The sequence below is a fragment of the Leopardus geoffroyi genome, chromosome E1, assembly GCF_018350155.1.
Source record: "Leopardus geoffroyi isolate Oge1 chromosome E1, O.geoffroyi_Oge1_pat1.0, whole genome shotgun sequence".
In the NCBI taxonomy this organism is placed as follows: Eukaryota; Metazoa; Chordata; class Mammalia; order Carnivora; family Felidae; genus Leopardus; species Leopardus geoffroyi.
In genome coordinates this window covers 10,429,148-10,447,614 of record NC_059330.1, presented here as the reverse complement: position 1 = coordinate 10,447,614, position 18,467 = coordinate 10,429,148, and the positions used below count along the sequence as shown (strand labels likewise).

General features: G+C 47.2%; 1 protein-coding gene and 1 long non-coding RNA gene across 4 annotated transcripts in view; one reads left to right on the top strand and one right to left on the bottom strand.

Moving 5' to 3' along the window:
- The window catches only part of LOC123603087 (multidrug and toxin extrusion protein 1-like), a 38,400-nt gene extending 20,172 nt beyond the window's left edge, over positions 1-18,228 (top strand). Inside the window, exons 13-18 of one of the 3 annotated variants that reach the window (XM_045487545.1) lie at positions 3,126-3,195; positions 3,707-3,839; positions 14,423-14,517; positions 15,221-15,305; positions 17,188-17,417; positions 17,548-18,228. In XM_045487545.1, the coding sequence (XP_045343501.1) occupies positions 3,126-3,195; positions 3,707-3,839; positions 14,423-14,517; positions 15,221-15,305; positions 17,188-17,390 (586 nt within the window). In that variant the 3' untranslated portion in view covers positions 17,391-17,417; positions 17,548-18,228. Of the gene's footprint in view, positions 1-3,125; positions 3,196-3,706; positions 3,840-14,422; positions 14,518-15,220; positions 15,306-17,187 lie in introns of all 3 variants that reach the window. The other 2 variants (XM_045487547.1, XM_045487544.1) reach the window with 2 other exon arrangements.
- On the bottom strand, positions 51-15,195 carry LOC123603088. Its single transcript, XR_006714735.1, has 3 exons — positions 14,880-15,195; positions 13,873-13,984; positions 51-699 (listed from the first exon to the last, which is right to left on the bottom strand). It is a non-coding gene; the product is annotated as an uncharacterized LOC123603088 (long non-coding RNA).
- Positions 18,229-18,467: the final 239 nt, after the last annotated feature.

Genomic DNA, 18,467 nt, shown 5'->3' with positions numbered 1-18,467 from the left:
AAACCTCACTGATGTTTCCTGGGAAGAACCGATCAGATGTAGGAACTAACTTATCATCCAGAATGCCAATTTATTGGGCAATTTATTGGTGATACGTGCTGCAGGTGGTCAGGATAGGTGTGTATTTTAGAGAGGGAGACCCCTTTTTGGTACCATTGATTACATTTTCAGTTAATTATTTTGTTCCCAGTGATAAGAATCCTCTTGGTAGCTCAGAATCTGCCCCCCAAGTTCCTGGTAGATACAAGTCGTGGAATATATTGGTCAGTTCGAACCGAAGTTAAAATCTCCCTGAAGAGCTGTCTCAAAAAATCACATGATCAGATCGATCACTGAGACGAATTCATTTAAGGGATGGATCTCCTGTGTGGTTTGCGGGTCCTGTTTGGGTTGGTTGCTTTCATCAGTGAGGCTGGCTGGTGTGGGCATGTCGCAAGGATACTTCTGACTTGGGTTTCTTCTATCAGCAGTTTACAAAAGGCAACGTTGACTTTTCCTTCACGGGTTTAACAAGCAGGTGGTGGACAGGACTGCCCTCCGCCGTTCATTCCTTGGGTATCTTTTTGGGGTTGCCTTTTGACTTCTGATGTCGGGTTGTCCCCTTGAAGCCTCCGCCATGTTGCTGTGGGGGAATAGGATGTTTAAGTGTCCCTCGCTTCCAAGGAAGCAGAAGGGCAGCCGGAAATCGTGCTCGTTTTCCTGCAAGGGAATCAGAACGGTCGTTATCGGATGTGTATCCCGCGCTGATGGTTTCAGTAGGCACGTGGCAGACGTTTGCTTCTGAGTCTGTCCACTTCCGGAAACCATGCGGGGCAGGAAGAAAACACGAAGAACAAAGGGCCCAGGAACCATATCTTTGGTGGTATTGGGAGACCGAGAAAACTCACGACGTCAAATTATTTATGAGCTGACCAGGATCAGCTGAAACTGGCAGGATTGGTGACACAGATTCTAACAAGGACATGGAACCTAACGTTAGCAGAGAGGGAGAAGAGAGAGAGCCCCTCGACGCAAAGTAATAAAGGAGGAAGTTACTAAAAAACAGTAATTTTTTTGAACCGTGAGAGACGAGTTTGCATGACTTTTGAAAGTAAATTTAAAAAACCTGGAAGGAACATAGGGGCGTCTGAGTGGCTCAGTCAGTTCAGTATCTGACGTCAGCTCAGGTCATGATCTCACGGTTCGTGAGTTCGAGCTCCGCGTCAGGCTCTGTGCTGACAGCTCGGAGCCTGGAGCCTGCTTCCGATTCTGTGTCTCCCTCTCTCCCTGCCCCTCCTTCACTTGCACTCTGTCTCTTTCTCTCAGAAAATGAATAAACATTAAATTTTTTTTTCTTTTTCAACGTTTTTATTTATTTTTGGGACAGAGAGAGACAGAGCATGAACGGGGGAGGGGCAGAGAGAGAGGGAGACACAGAATCGGAAACAGGCTCCAGGCTCTAAGCCATCAGCCCAGAGCCTGACGCGGGGCTCGAACTCCCGGACCGCGAGATCGTGACCTGGCTGAAGTCAGACGCTTAACCGACTGCGCCACCCAGGCGCCCCAATAAACATTAAAAAAAAATTTTTTTTAATCTGGAAGGAATAAATAACTTTCTAGGAAAATAATTTACCAAAACTTACCTTGGAAAACATAAACGGTCTAACTGGACCGATTTCCTTTGAAGAAATAAGAAAAGTTTATTTTAAAATTTGAAAAAGCACTAATCCCTGAGGATTCCCATGGAGAATTTTATAAAACCTCGAAAATGTCATTCCAGTGCTGTCGAACTGTACCAGAGACCACAAAAAGGGAAATGTCCGCATTCTGTTTTGGAAGCAAAAATAACATTGGTACCGAAATCTGACAAAGTTTGTACAGTAAAAAAGAAACTTGCAGGCCAATCTCACTTATTAATAGCAGTTCTAAAATCAAAACTAAAATATTAGTGGACAGAATTCAGCAGCACATAAAAAGTAATATATTTTGATGGGATATGAAAGTGAGTATGTTGGAAAAGCCAAGTTGTAGAAGGTCACGTAGAGAATGCTAGAACATGAACTAACAGTTTCTAGAAGGGGAACAGAAGACTGTATTTGTACTGGAAAAGTACAGACAGTATTCAGGATTGTTGCCCAGTCAGCAGGGAGGTGGCAATGGGTGGGCTGGGAACAGAGTGGAAGTAAGATTTTTCTCGATACTCTTTTTGCATGGCTTGATTTCTTTTAACCATTGGCAGATGTTACCTATTCAAGAAATAAAGTCCAATTTGAATAGTGAATTGTATTTCTGTCCTGTTTTTAGAGGGGGAGGAGAGTGACCACCTTGTTCAGTGCTGGGTTTCCTGATTTTTTAGTTCATTCAACAAATATTTATTGCCAGACAATGATCTTAGGCCTGCTTGTTCATCACTCAAGAGTATGATGGATTTTTTTTTTTGCCTTCCTGGGTCAGTGGCAGCATTTTCCAGAAGTGTAGGTGTTAAAATCAAAGTCTCTAGCTGTAGAGGTTAGGGACTACCTCTAGGAACCAAGGATAATTCTGTAAACTGTCTCTGTGGCCTTTGTAACATGCCAACCTGGGTTCCACAGAGAGAACTGTAACCACTCTGTTCTACTCCATCCAGACACACTGAGATACGTGTGGAATCATGTTCAAAGAAGGGTGGCATTGGGGCGCCTGGGTGGCTCAGTCGGTTAAGCATCTGACTTCGGCTCATGATCTCACGGTTCGTGGGTTCGAGCCCCACATCAAGCTCTCGAGACGCTGTCAGTGCAGGGCCCACTTTGGATCCTCTCTCCCTGCCCCTCAACTGCTCACATGTGCTTGCACACTCTCTCTCAAAAATAAACATGGAAAAAGGGTGGCATTATAATCAAATTTTATTTTTTCGTGGGCAGTGGAGCACCACATCATCTCCTGCAATTGTTTCCATCAACCAGTTGGACTTTATATTCCTTCTGGGAGTCATTCGATGCAGCGTAGGGTTGGTTTCCTCTACGGGCCAAGAAACCGTAGGCTTGTCCGCGAATCGGGTGTTGGCTGGAACGCATGAGCCCCTCCGGTTTTACCCAGAGGCCAAGTGCCATCACCTGAGCCACACATCTGTCTCTTCCTGATCACGACGTGCTTTCTTTTCCTAACAGAGAAGTCGTGGCTCTGGTCGCTGAGGTGATTCCAGTCTGTGCTGTTTCCCATGTGTTCGAAGGTCTTGCTGTAAGTGTTATGCAGTATCCCTTTCAAGCCCCTTTATGATCTACACGTTTCTTCTGATGGTGGTACATTTAAACCGAAAAGAGCAGTTGGGGGTGCCTGGGCGGCTCAGTGGGTCAAGCGTCCGACTTCGGCTCAGGTCATGATCTCACCGCTCGTGGGTTCGAGCCCCATGTCGGGCTCTGTGCTGACAGTTCAGAGCCTGGAGCCAGCTTCGGATTCTGTGTCTCCCTCTCTCTCTGCCCCTCCCCTGCCCTCTCCCTGTCTCTCAAAAACGAATAAACGTTAAAAACAAAAAATTAAAAAGGCAAAAAGAGAAGGAAAGAGCAACCGGGATGGGGCAGGTAGGTAATACCGAACATTTTTATCATACTCGCTTGATAAGAACGCTGGCACATGATCACGGATTTTAAGTCCGAGTCCCGCCCCCGCCCCGGGATGGGAGGTGCTTGGGGACAGGAGTCTTTCAGAAGCCTCAGCAGTGTTCTCACTGATGGATGTTTTCTGCCTACAGTGCACAAGTGGTGGCATCCTGCGGGGAAGTGGCAACCAGAAGGCTGGGGCCATGGTCAATGCCGTCGGGTATTATGTGGTTGGTCTCCCTGTCGGGATCTCGCTGATGTTCCTGGCCAGACTGAAAGTGCTTGGTAAGCATTAACCACGGGCAGGCAGATCTGTTACTCATGGGGCCTGGAAATGACTGTTGGAGCATGGAAGCTTTTTTCTTTTCTTTCTTTTTTTCTTTTCTTTTTTTTTTTTTTTTTTTGAGACTTGGCCCTGGAACTTTGAAACTTTTGCATGCTCGTTCTGTGCCCTGTCAGAGCACAGAGTGGACAGCAGGTAGCCAGGGGCCCGGGACTGCCAAGTTCATGCCCCTCTTGCCCAGCCGGGCCCGCTTTTCACACTGACATGCTTGAGTAGAGCAGGGTGACCTTTCTACTCCTCTCCCTGCCCTGTGCCATCAAGTTCTCACGTCCTCCGAGTTGGTGAGAGCAGGAGTGCCGAGGAAGCTTTGAGAAACGTGCCTTTTGTGGCCTCGGTTCTGTCCTTTGGTAGAAGCACTTGTATGGTGAGACCCGGAGAGTGAGTCTGCAGGACTGGTTGTGGCCATCATATAAACTGGCCCCACTGGAGTGTTTAGGCCGAGGCAGGGGAAGCCATGGGTCAGCCTTGGCGTTGATTCTTACAGAACTTCCGGCAGCAGCCATGATAGCCGTATACATCCTAGAGCATGGCTCCCGTGTCAGCCCATGCAGCCCTTAGAGCTGTGTTCTCAAAGTCACCTTCATTGCCATTCTGTTGCCTCCACCTCCCACCTGGTACGACCTTGTAAGCCTTGTGCCTTGCAGGTCTCCCCAGAAGGCCATGAGTGTGATGTGTGTGAACAGCACAGAAGGAAGGCACAGAGGTGTGAAGGGACTCTTTATCCCCTTGCCACACTTGGAGGAAAGGACTTAATCCATGCTAACCTTTAAAAACGTAGAGAGGGGCGCCTGGGTGGCTCAGTGGGCCAAGCATACAACTTCTGCTCAGGTCATGATCTCGTGGTTCAGGAGTTCAAGCCCCACGTCGGGCTCTGTGCTGACAGCTTAGAGCCTGGAGCCTGTTTCGGATTCTGTGTCTCCCTCTTTCTCTGCCTCTCCCTTGCTCGTGCTCGGTCTCTCTCTCAAAACATTTAAAAAATTTTTTGAAGTATAGAAACAAATGACTGCCCAGCTTTGATTTCTAAAATAATAATTTGGAATACACTGGTGGTTAACGCATGATGATGTTAAAACCTGAACACTTTATCTTTGGGTGAAGCGGTGACAGACTTAAGCATGGCTCATTTTTACCCATCAGTACTTGGCTGGCGGGGGACCAGTGAGAAGTCATCTGATACCTGGCGTGAACTTCCCATCCCGTTATGCTGCACATTGTTCTCCAGTTGAATAATATTTTAATGAAAAATACGGGAGATGTTCAAAGAATGGAGTTGCCAATGCAAAGTTCACTGGGCTTGCATCATGGTGCAGAAAATTATTTAGCTGAGTTTCTGACATTATTCATATTTTGGATTTGCCAGTGGCATAGCTAAGGGAAACATTAGAGGAATCCACTTAAAAATACAGATCTGTGTTCCCAGTGCTGTTCATTTGACAAAAGCATCCCTAGGATGTGCAAAGCAGAGGGAGTTAAGAGTCACTTAAAAGAGAGGCACCTGGGTAGCTCAGTCGGTTGAGCGTCCGACTTCGGCTCAGGTCACGATCTCACAGTTTGTGGGTTCAAGCCCCGCATCAGGCTCTATGCTGACAGCTTGCCCAGAGCCTGCAGCCTGCTTCGGATTCTGTGTCTCTTTCTCTCTCTCTGCCCCTCCCCTGCTCATGCCCTGTCTCTCTCTGTCTCTCAAAAATAAATAAAATGTTAAAAAAAAAAAAAAGAATCACTTAAAAGAAATGCTGTGGTGGGGCACCTGGGTCGCTCAGTCGGTTAAGTGTCCCAACTTCGGCTCAGGTCTTGATCTCACAGTTTGTGAGTTTGAGCTCCGCGTCGGGCTCTGTGCTGACATCTTGGAGCCCGGAGCCTGCCTTGGATTCTGGGTCCCCCTCTCTCTCTGCCCCTCTCCTGCTCATGCTCTGTCTCTCTGTCTGTCTGTCTCTCTCTCAAAAATAAATTAAAACATTAAACATTAAAAAAAAATGCTGTGGTGCAAACTTCCAGTTATAAAGTAAGTCCTGGGGATTGGGAATGTACAATATGGTAGCTACAGTTAATAATACTGTTATTACTTGCTTGAAGGTTGGCAAGGGAGTAGATCTTAAAAGTTCTCATTGTAAGAGAAAGAATTTTGCAGCTGTGTGTGGCGACATATAATTAGATTTATCATTTCACAATATATACACACACGTTGAATCATTGTGTTGCACGCTTGAAACTAACAGGTCAGTTATATCTCAATTTAAAACATGCTGGGAACTCTGGGGGAGCTGAGGGTTCCGCGAGAAGACTGTAGCCAATCTCTGCCACCCACCTCTTCGAGAAAAAAAAGTGTAACACTAACTGGCTTCAATGTTGTGTCACGCTTTGTAGGGTGTGCAATATACCTACACAGGGTGCTCAGAGGCGCATCAGAATGTGACAAGTTCTCATGGGCAGCTCCAGCAAAACATAAAGTCCATCATAATTCCCTGTGAGGCTTTTCGAATACACATATTCCTGGGTCTTGCCTAGGGGATTCTGATCATCATCGTGTTTCGGGGTTCCGGGGTTGAGTCAAACAGAAGTCTTTTAAATGGTGGGGGGTGAAATTCCTGGAACTCTAACTCGTAACTTTCCAATTACAGCTGGAGATAGCTGGTTATTTCCTGTTTAGGATGGTTAGGGTAAGCTTGTAGTTTTTGTGGCTTGGGAACAACTAGATTTGGAAGAGAAAGCCATCCTGTATGTATTGGTTTTATTAGTCCATTATAGGAATGGCAGGTGGTCATCAACTTTACTCTTCTAGATATTGGGCTGGGAGCGCCTGGGTAGCTCAGTCAGTTGAGTGTCCCAACTTTGGCTCGGGTCATGATCTCATGGTTTGTGAGTCCGAGCCCTGCATCGGGCTCACTGCTATCAGCGTGGAGCCTGCTTCAGATCCTCTGTCTCCCTCTCTCTCTGCTCCTCCCGTGAATTGCCCTCTCTCTTTCTCTCTCTCAAAAATAAACATGAAAATAAATAAGTAAATAAATAAAAATGAACATTGGGCTGATCGCACCTGAAACGTGATACGAGGGTGACTGGTGTCGACGGGAGCAGAACTGTAAACTCTGCACCAAGTCTGGCTATCTGCACCTGTCAATCACGAGCCCAGTCTGGCCACCTTGCCCTTACCCAGATCTTAGATGGCTATGGACCAACCAAATAGGAAAAGCAAAGGCCGTTAATTCTGAGCTTGCTGTAGCAAGGCCGGGGCCAGCATCACTGGAGTTCTGGCAGAGATCCAAAGGCAGGCAGAGGAGTTGGGAAGGTTTTGTGGCAGGGGTGCGGGGGGGTGGGGGGGAAAGGGGCACGCTTCGGGTGTTGGATGCTGGTGGCCTGGGGAAGCTGGAAGCAGGCTAAGTAGGCGTGGGGCATCCTGTGCAATTGGAAAGGGGTGCGTGTTTGCTTTTCTCTGCTTGGTTCTGAGTGGGAAGCAGGGACAAAAATTAGGGAAGCTGTCAGTTCCTTTTTTTAATTTTTTTTTTTTCAACGTTTATTTATTTTTGGGACAGAGAGAGACAGAGCATGAACGGGGGAGGGGCAGAGAGAGAGGGAGACACAGAATCGGAAACAGGCTCCAGGCTCTGAGCCATCAGCCCAGAGCCCGACGCGGGGCTCGAACTCCCGGACCGCGAGATCGTGACCTGGCTGAAGTCGGACGCCCAACCGACTGCGCCACCCAGGCGCCCCAAGGAAGCTGTCAGTTCTTAAGTCAAATCCTGGCCATTTTGGGTCAGCTGTTGCAGAAGTTACTGTTGAGCGTCCTGGAGTGTCCCTAGGGATAGCTATCTGGCCTTCTGCAAGTCTGATGTGGAACAGGCTGGCTTTTCGGTTTATTGTGGATAAGGGGTTTCCTGGTTCTGTTGGCTGCAGGTTGTGGGTCAGAGTTCTACTTTGATACATGGTGTGGCCATCGTATATTCAGTGTCTCAGTCTTCTCTTTTTCAGGGAAAATTAGAGACAAGGGGAATTCAGGGAAAGCTAGAGAGCCAGGTCTTACCACCTGGGGATTGTACAGTCATCTTCATAGTCAACTGTATTGCAAGATCTTCTTGAGCTCCTTGATGTTGTACCGTCGATGACCATCATGGTGAGCGATTGTGCAGAACCATTCAAGACTTGGGAAAAAATGCAACCAACCAGCATCACAACCATTGAAAAGGTCCCTTCCAACAAGGTTCAGGAGCAGTTTTCCCTGCTCTCTCTTCCGGTAGATGAAATCTTCTGGCTAAAGATGGTGGAGAAGCTGTTTAGGAAGATGTTGTGGGAAGGCAGCCTTAAGCTGTTGGCGGTAGGACCCTGGTGATATTTTGCACGTAGCCCATCAGTGTGGTCAGGCTGGTATTGGTGGCGAAATCCCTAGACACAGGCCTTCCAGTGTCCTAATTCTTTCAGAATTTAAGGATGAGTTTAAGGATGACATTGGTCCTTTCTACTTTTCCAGAAGATTGTGGGTGATGAGGACAGCATAGTGTTTTGAGTAAGGAGTAATATTTTACAGAGTTCTTTTATATGGCTCCCATAAAGCACGTGCCTCAGTCACTTGGTATAAAACTTGCCATCTGAGACCTATAAAACCTGAGACATCAGGTTGGAAATACAAAGTCAGGCAGCTTTTTAGTGATGGCAAGGGCCGTAGCTTTTCAGCAAGGAAATGCGTCATCTATCCTGAAAATAGACAACCAGTAACTAAAACGTATTTAAATCCCATGGAGGATACAAGCTGGACAAAATCCATCTGTAGGTGTTCAAAGGTCCCTTGAGGCCTGGTTCCCGGCCATGTCGACCTTCACGGTTTCTCCAGGATTATGTTGGTGACGAGCGACACATGACCTGAAAAAAACCTCAGCTATTTTTTTAAAGTTTCCCCCCCAATGTTGATTTCAGATGCTAAGCAACCCATCTACTCTGTGATGATGAATAGTTTCGTGGAGAAACTTTGCTAACATCCATTTGAAATCATCTTGTGCTATTGAGTGGCCATCTTGATGGTGCCAGAGATTCCCTGAGTGATGGGTGTGCAACCAGCTGTGTTTTCCATTCGTCTTTTCAAAACCGGAGGCTAAACACTGGTCTTTTACAATGGCCTCTTTGAACCCTCCAGAGATCTATCTTTTGAGGGCTCGGACAGGATCAGAACCTGGTTAAAGTGGCTTGCTTGGCTCAATGATCTGCGAGGGTCTCCTTTTGGCTTCTGCATTCTCTTGTTCTCTGTGGGTCTCCATCTTTACAATGGCTGCCTCTCTGGAAGACGGAAGTGAGTTTAAAGGTTTCTTCACTTGATTTCTATCTGTGATAGGGGCTCCAGCAGAGGTGAGAAACCCTCTCTGTTTCCAGAACAGCCCCACATCAGGCAGGGGCTTCTCCCACAGCATCAGTTTGCCGTCCGCATATATGTCTACTCTCTGGTCTTTGCTGGTGACATACTTTGGGAATCACAGTAGGGTCTGCCATCCGGGCTGATGTTTTACCTCGGGTAGAGGACTGCAGTCTAATATTTTATTGTTTTATTATTTTTCTTTAAAGTTTATTTATTTTTGAGAGAGAGACACCGCATGAGCAGGGGAGGGGCAGAGAGAGAGAGAGAGGGAGACACAGAATCCAGAGCAGGCTCCAGGCTCCGAGCTGTCGGCACAGACCCCAACACAGGGCTCGAACTCACGAACTTTGAGATTATGGGCACAAAGAGACAAAGTAGTTTTTTGTAGTTGGGGATGCCTGGGTGGGAAGGAGGCCTGCTGAGGAGCCTTCTAGGTTTCAGGAGCCTGTTCGTGTTGGGGCCTCCTGAGCACAGGGTCTGTCTCTATGGACAAGTCTATTCATAGAGAGGTGTTGCAAGCTCAGAAAAATTTGGCTCCCGTGGTCTGCAATATCCAGTTAAACCCAGAAATCCTGGATAGGTCATACCCTAAATGAACTGTGTTGTGGCAGAATTGTGATTGTGCTTTTGAAACGATGTCTCTCTTCTGCCAAGGCTGAGAACAAGAAAACAGAATGTTTTACGTGCACTTCCTCATTCTCCGCACAAAGTAGGAGTGCTGATGCATCATGTATCAGAAATGAATCACAAGAGGGCGCCTGGGTGGCTCAGTTGGTTAAGCATCTGACTTCGGCTCAGGTCACAATCTCACGGTTTGTGAGTTCGAGTCCCTCAGAGGGCGACCTTGAACCCCACTTTGGGTGAGTTTGAGCCCTGCTTCAGGCGAGTCCCACTTCTCTCTCTTCTCTCCCTCTCTGCCTGTCATGGGATCTCTCTCTCTCCCTATCTCTCTGCCTCTCGCTTACTTGTGCCCTCTCTCTCAAGAGGAAAAAAAAAAAAAAGATGATCTTCCTCTCCCTCTGCCCCTCTCCCTCGCTCACGTGCTTTCTTCCTCTGTCTCATGAATGAATGAATGAATGAATCCTGCTGTGATTTAAAAAAAGGAAAGGGGCGCCTGGGTGGCGCAGTCGGTTGAGCGTCCGACTTCAGCCAGGTCACGATCTCGCGGTCAGGTGAGTTCGAGCCCCGCGTCAGGCTCTGGGCTGATGGCTCAGAGCCTGGAGCCTGTTTCCGATTCTGTGTCTCCCTCTCTCTCTGCCCCTCCCCCGTTCATGCTCTGTCTCTCTCTGTCCCAAAAATAAGTAAACGTTGAAAAAAAAAATAAAGGAAAAAAAAAAAAAAAGAATCACAAGGGAAATGTACATTTTGAAAATTCTTTTTTAAATTAGAAAAAAAATTTTTTTTTAATTTTAGAGCGAGGGAGTGCAAATGGGGAGAGGGGCAGAGGGAGAGCGAGAGAATCCCCAGCAAGGACGGAGCCTGATGCAGGGCTCCAGACCATGACCCTGGGATCCTAACGTGAGCCAAAATCGAGTCAGGTAGTCAACGGACTGAGCCACCCAGGTGCCCCGATTTTTAAAATTCTCGATTAAGGAACTGAGAAAAATTGAGGGGGGTGGGGGGGATTCAGTGGCCCTCCTAGCCCATGACTGTGCAGACACACTGTTTTCCTCGGCTGGTGAAGGAAAGGGGTATCGGCTGTCCCCATGTAGAGGCTCGCTGAACAGAGCAGAACAAAGACTCATCACTACAGTAAAGCGAGTGGCTTCAGGAGGGGTTGATGTCAGGATGGTTACTGGGTCAGGTATTTGTGGTGAGCGAGGGATAACAATTTTGTTGATGGCCCTGAAGTCTTGAGTAAAGATACCCTCATGCATTTGACTTTTTTTTTTTTTTTTTTGTGTGTGTGACAGTTCTAAGGGCCAGTCCAGGGTATGGAAAGACCTCTGGGTGTGACTTTTCAGCGCTAGGTTTGAATCCCTTCATTTGCCTTCAAGGGATGCTGGGGAAGTTTAGGTAACACTTGGTAGGAGCAGTCTGAACTTTTAGGGGTCCTGCTCCAATCCTTTGGCTGTGTCGGTACAGTAACCAAGGCCATGGAGTGTCAGGCATAGTGTCAAGGTCCTTGTCTGGGGTCTGTGTCAAATATAGGAAGCAAGGTGTGCACCCCGAGCAGACCGAATTTGACCATAAATAGAGGAGCCCGTTCAGATCTCTGGTATGCATTTGATATCACGGTTCCGCCTGCAGAGGAAGGCTCCCCCTGTGAAATTTGCAGGGGTGGTAGCACAGAGCAGGAAGGTGCGCCTCTCAGTCAAGGGCTCCAGGGTTACGGTTAAAGACTGGGATAATTGGTGGGGGTGCCTGGGTGGCTCAGTCGGATTAGTGCCTCTTTTTTTTTTTTTAAAGTTTTTAAATGCTTATTTATTTTTGAGCGACAGAGCGAGAGTGAGGGTGGGGTGGGCAGAGGGAGAGAGAGAGAGAGAGGGAGACACAGAATCCGAAGCAGGCTCCAGGCTGAGCTCTCAGCACGGAACCCGAAGCTTCTGACTCTTGCTTTCGGCTGAGGTCATGATCTTACGGTTCGTGAGTTTTGAGCCCCGCGTCGGGCTCTGCGCTGACAGTGCAGAGCCTGCTTGGGATTTTTTCTCTCTCCCTCTCCCTGGCTTGTGCTCTCTGTCTCTCTCAAAATAAATAAATAAACTTGGGGGGGGGGGGAAGACTGGGAGATTGGGAAAACCTGCGGGTCACTTGAAATACCAACCACCTGTGCAATATGTGTACCCTGAGACAGAGGTTGGGTAAGGTGCCGGGGCTGCTTGTAGAAAGCGGGGCATCCGCCAGGCATTGATGAGGATGGCCGTCTCTATTTACCGTGAATTCACCTGGAGTGTTGAAGGGCCTGGCGGGATAGTGGGTGATTTTGCCTTCCGCAAGCACTCACTGACCTGAAACAAGAGAGTTTTCTTGGTCTTGGGTTTTCCCTTCCTGGGGTAAGGGCTCATTTTTGACTTGGGGTCAAAACTTGGGGTCTTGTCTCATTTTTGTCCCAAAGTCGTTTTTCAAAATGGTTCTCCCATGTGTTGGAGGTCAGCGAAGGGGTTATGTTTCCTACCAAGTTCTGTGTTCATCTTCGCTTTCCAATTTCAGTGTTAGTTTTCTCATTGACAAAAGGAGACCAAAGGGTTGTGACATCGAGCACCTTCTCTGACGCCCACACGGCGGTTAGAAGGGGCTTAGAACGGGCGGGCGGAAACCCAAAAAGAAAGCTCCCTGGATCAAAGCCAAGGCCTCAGGACACAAAACTGTGACAGGAGAGCCTCATCTGGTCTTAGTGGTGACCTGCAGAAAAGTCTGTCCCAGTGGATGCCAGTTGGGTTGAGAACCACAAACTCCTCGTGGGTCCGTGAGATCGGCACACGCGGCGGGCTTCTAGGGCCTGTGCCTGGGTTCTGGCCTGTAACTGTCCCTCTGTGACAGACAACACTTTACACAGCACCACAAAACTCAGCAAAAGGGATGAAAAGGAATGGCCTGATTCCACCCAAGATGCCAAACGAGTGGGAACCAGGGACAAAACCTGGGTACTGAGCCGAGGAGCTCATTGTAAAGAGATTGGGGTGCAGGCCTGGCCCGAACTCGCATCGTCAAGGACTGTACACGCCACAGGCCGACAGGCACAAGGGGCCTCTGTGGGTACCACATCGGGTTGGAGGCTGGGGTCCATGGTGTTAGGCAGTATAGGCCAGGTCTTGTGGGGCCTCCATGATGAGCTGTGGACGTGGAGACCAACCAAATGCGAAAAACAAAGGCCATTATTCTGAGTTTGCTCTAGCAAGGGAGTCAGCCACCACCACTGGAGTTTTGGGCAGAGACCCAGAGGCGGGCAGAGGGGTGGGAGAACTCTACAGGGAAACTAAGAGAGGTCTCAGGTGTGCCCTCATGTCCCGGGGAAGCCGGAAGCAGGCTAACAAGAGAATCGGGGCATCCTGTGGGATTGGTGGGGGCAGGGGGGGAGGGCGTGTTTGCTTTTCTCTGATTGGCCCTAAGTTTGAAGCAGGGACAGAACTTAGGGAACGTGTCAATTGTCGATCAAGTCCTGGCCATTTTGGGTCAGTTGTTGCAGAAGTTCTTATGTAGCACCCTAGATTATTCCCAGAGTTTGACATGTAATCAACTGGCTACAACTGGCTTTATTGTAGGTAAGGGCTTGGTTTCTGGACAGATTGCTGTAGGCTGTGGATCAGAGCTCTATTTTTTCTTTTAATATTTATTTATTTTTGAGAGAGAGAGAGACAGTGTGTGAACCAGGGAGGGGCAGAGAGGGAGGGAGACAGAGAATTGGAAGCAGGTAGCTCCATGCTGTCAATGGAAAGCCTGATGTGGGGCTTGAACCCATGAACCATGAGATCATGACCTGAGCCGGAGTCAGCCTCTCAACCGACTGAGCCGCCCAGGCGCCCCTAGAGTTTTGTTTTTACATATGGTCTGCCCGTTGGCTGTTTGCATATTCAGTTCCTCACAGCGCTTGTTGGCTTTTCTGATTCTGCCATTACTTCACTGTTGACCAAAGAAACCCTTCTCACTTGGGGTCTCCCTCTGTGTCCCGTGTGGGTTTACTAGGTAGAGTGCAATGGTACCTTGAGATCCACGAGGCTTTTCCTGTGTTCTCCCTCAGCCTCTCTGTGATCATCTCTCTGCGGACAACCTTGTCCCAGGAGCTCTGGAAGTCTGTGCCCAAAGCCAGTAAGCCTGGGAAGTGCCAAGGGAGGGAATTTAACATGGCTGGTGACTTGCGCATTTTGAAAACGTTAGTCCCTTTTGAGGAAAATCGGCCATAGCTGTTCAGAAGCATAGCACTCTTGGAGACAGGAAATAGTCTGTCTTGGGAATTTCATTTCCTTATAACCTGCATGTCTCTTACTAGCAAAGTATTAGGATCACAAAGGCCAAAAAGAGCGTCTAAACATCAGTTCTGAGACCCAGAGCACTGGGCAGTGACCACAGGGAGCCCTGGGCCTCTCAGAACCTTCTGGAAACCAAAGGAGAGCAGGAAGGGGATGTCTGGATCACTGTGGGCTCCACTGCAGCCGTGAAAGCAGATTCTCAAAGTGAGACAGGAGGCACATACTCCCCAGGGGTGCCCTGTTTTCCATGGAATTAACCTCTATTAAATATTTCCATTTCTAGGTCTGTGGTCAGGGATCATTATCTGTGCGATCACGCAGTGTCTGTGTTTTTTCATCTTTATTTCTCAGCTAAACTGGAAGAAAGCATGTGAAGAGGTAACTATGTTCATTGCTGGCCCATAAAAGTTCCTCTCCTAGAAAACAATCTGTTCAGGCTCTCTCCCTCTCATTTGTAAGGTTCTTTCCCCTTTTATCACCAATGCTTTGTTGTTGTTTCAACTGCCTGTATTTCTGATGCTAAGGGCCAGATACCCCTGCAGTTATCCATTTCCCTTTTGTTTATTTATCAAACAGAAAAATAGGGGTTCCTTTCCTCCTCGTATCCCAAGCCAGGCTATCACCCTTGTGCCTGAAAAATCAATTTGAGGACAAGATTTGAAACTGGAAAGAAAGGAGGGATGCCAGCCAATTTATCCTGATACTGTTTTTTATGATCCCAAAATATTTCATTAAGATACCTGCACACATGAGTGTCTCCAGCTTGCTAGGGTCAATGTGGGGTCTGAAAATAGAGGGTAGATAAAACAAAAGTGAAGGAAAAAGGGGAGAATCCTCTGAACTTGGGCCCAGCCTTCCCCCTAGTGCTTTTCCATCGATCCCCCCCCCCCCCCACCATTGACCTTATGTCAATCATCCTGAAAGACGATTCCATACTTGGGAACCAGAGAAGGTCCCCTTACATGTCAGTTACAGAGAATGGCTTGGTTTTTCCTAAACTGGGTAGTAGTCAAGTCCAATGTTTTATTTATAACGGTGGTAAATAATGCTTTGTGGATTGACTTTGAGTTTCATTTTCTAGGCTCGGGCACATGCCAATGTGAGACTAAATGTGCCCCGGACTAGGACCCAGTCTGTGGCCCAGACTGCAGTCTATCAGAACATAGGTATGGAATAAACTCTCACCTCTTGGAAACAGGCCTGTCCAGGTGGTCCAGGAGGGGCCATTTGTGGGACACAACTAGATTTGCTGCCATGAGCGCCCCCTGAACCCGGGAAATAAAGTTTCAGGGACAAATGATAAAGTCACGCAACACTCAATTTTAGGTACACTGCAGGTTGCCAGTTCCTTGGCTGACTTAACGGTACTCACGTAAGCATTCCAAAGGGATCTCTAATACTCAGTGATTCTGTGCGTTGACCTTCTCTTGGAAGCTGACATTAGTATGTCTGTGTCTATAGGGTTCCCCCATTCACCAGGCAAAGATGGGCCTTAAACAGATCGTCGTTTTAACTGTTGCTTCCGGTGACCGTCATGCAAGTGTGTATATCACTTTCTCTGTCAAATCTGCAATCTCCCCAGACTTGCAGATCCTTCGGCAGTTAGTCATGTACTCACACTACTTCCTCGCTTCTTTATAACCGAGTTCACAGACTGGCTGAATTACAGCCAGCTGCCAATTCCATTGTTCCTGCCAGTTTTCGTTCATGTTGTCTGGTCCCCTGTGTGCCTGGTTATCTTTGATTGTGTTCCAGATCTTGTATTTGAAAATTGCCGGTGGAAGTAATTTGAGGCCTGTGATGTCTGTTCTGTCTTCAGGGAGGATTTTCCTTTGCTTTTGTCGAACACTTAGGGTTACCAGCAGTCTAGGGCAATTTCAGAAACAGCTTCCTGGAGCCCCCAGCTGACTTGAAGGCAACCAGGGTGAGGCTTGGTTTACTTCTGGTTCCTCCTGAATTCTTGGATACAGCCCCTGAGATCCGGCCTAGAGTCCAGAGGGGTTTACCTTGGTGAGGACTAAACTCCCCCCAAAAGCATCGCTCAGGTCCAGATGGAGAACTCTCAGGTCAAAAGTGGCCCCCAAAGCTGGCTGGCTTTGCTGGGTTTCCAGCTTCCCGTAGATGTTGCCCTGGTGACTTTTTGTTACTTCGGTAGTACTCTGATACCTTCAAGATGATATTTTTCATTCGTTTTATCCAGCTTTCATAATTGTCTTCAGCATAATTGTCTTCAGCGGATGGTTGGTCCAAGTTTCCTATCCTCTCCCGTTTGTAAAAGGGTAATAACACTAGTTACATCATACCACTGTCGTGAGCGTTACGTGAGTTTCATATGTGTAAAGCGCTGAGAACAGTGCCTGGCATGGAGGAAGCATTTTGTGAGAGTGAGCTGGAATTACTCTATTCGAAATTCTTTTCTCTCACGACTCCCAAGGGCCATCAGCACATCCCAGTATCCACTATGCTTGTTTAAGAAGTCGGATGCCCATCTTATTCTTGGTTCTTCCTGTCAACTGCCTTTGCGTTTCTCTCGGGAAGCTTTTAGGATATTTTCCTGAATTCTGACTACTCTGAAGCATTGGAAGACTGAATCGACATCTGAGTCACACCCTTGCTGGATGCTTAGTAGGCCCCCTGATGTGAAGATTCACATCTCTCTTCAGTTCTGTGAATGGCCTTGAATGATCTCTTAGGTGATTTTTCTCCTCCGTTGGCCTTGTTCTCCTTCTGAACTGTTAATTAGAGGAGTGTTGGCCCCTTGAAAACTTGCCCTATGAATCTTAACTAGAGGGTCACTGTATTTATTCCTCTAGTTCTTGTGGTGAGGCAGAGCTCCCTGGTAGACCTGAGCTCACAATAGCAGGCTCCGGAGTTTGTGATCGGCGAATGGAGAGGCACTCTGAGATAGTATTCTTTTGCGTATCCAAGGCAGCAACTGCTTCCTCAATAGACTTTCCCTCGGCCAGTAACATACACATAGGACATCTTTTATACTAATAAAAAAAATATCCTTTTACTCTGCTCACTAAGTTCCTTTTTTCCCTTCAGCGGTGGTCCCAAGGAACCAGCGAAGAGTGTTAAGGAGAGCTGTTGTACAAAGAGACGAGACTCCATTGGATCTGCAAATGAGCCAAGACGCTAGGATGACCGGGAGACAGTTGGTGCTGTGGCGTGGGCTCCTGCTCCTGGGGGTCATTTCAATCTTGCTCCTAGGGATTTTACTGAGAGTGTATATCAGAGTTGAGGGATAGGCAAGAGAGAGTCAGGTCGAGCGATACTTTTTGAGTTTACAAGTTAACGCACCGGCCAAACGGTGGAAATTTGTTTTCAGTTAAGCAGTTCTACTTTGTGAGTTTACAAGTAACGCACAGGCCAAGCGGTGGAAATTTTTCAGTTAAGTAGTTCTACTTTTTGAGTTTACAAGTAACGCACTGGCCAAGCGGTGGAAATTTGTTTTCAGTTAAGTAGTTCTACTTTTTGAGTTTACAAGTAACGCACTGGCCAAGCGGTGGAAATTTGTTTTCAGTTAAGTAGTTCTACTTTTTGAGTTTACAAGTAACGCACAGACCAAGCGGTGGAAATTTGTTTTCAGTTAAGTAGTTCTACTTTTTGAGTTTACAAGTAACGCACAGACCAAGCGGTGGAAATTTTTCAGTTAAGTAGTTCTACTTTTTGAGTTTACAAGTAATGCACAGGCCAAGCGGTGGAAATTTGTTTTTAGTTAAGTAGTTCTACCTTTTGAGTTTGCAAGTAATGCACAGGCCAAGTGGTGGAGATTTGTTTTCAGTTAAGTAGTTCAACTGTGCCCATGGCTTTCAAGGATTGAGAGTTCAAAATTATGCTTTCTAATGAAAAAAGGAACGAAGGTAAAAAAAAAAACAAACTATGCTCTAGTCTAAGACAATGTCTGAATGATGAGATTAATAATACCTCATCCATCATTGTCTCAACCCAGGACCACTGTGTACTGATGGTATTCATCTATGACTTGGATATTTCTTCTGCTTTTGTTTCTTTAGATACAAACGTATGTACTGAGTGCTTAAGGACTGTTAGCATCTCATTATTTAAAATATATTTTACAGCATACGTTTCCTCGTGTCTTCTATGGTTATTCAATGGGAAAATGGCATTTGTTAAGATTCATTTGGGGTCCAGCTCTCAGGCACTGTGGGCAACGGACGTGCTTGAGAAACCAAAAGAGGAGAAGACAGGTTTAAGAAGAGAGGAGTCCGATGGCATTGATGAACATGCTTCCTGTTAAGGAATGGTCTAAAAATCTGTCCGGACTGAGAAAGATTGGCAGAGACCAGGAGAGAGGAAGCTGT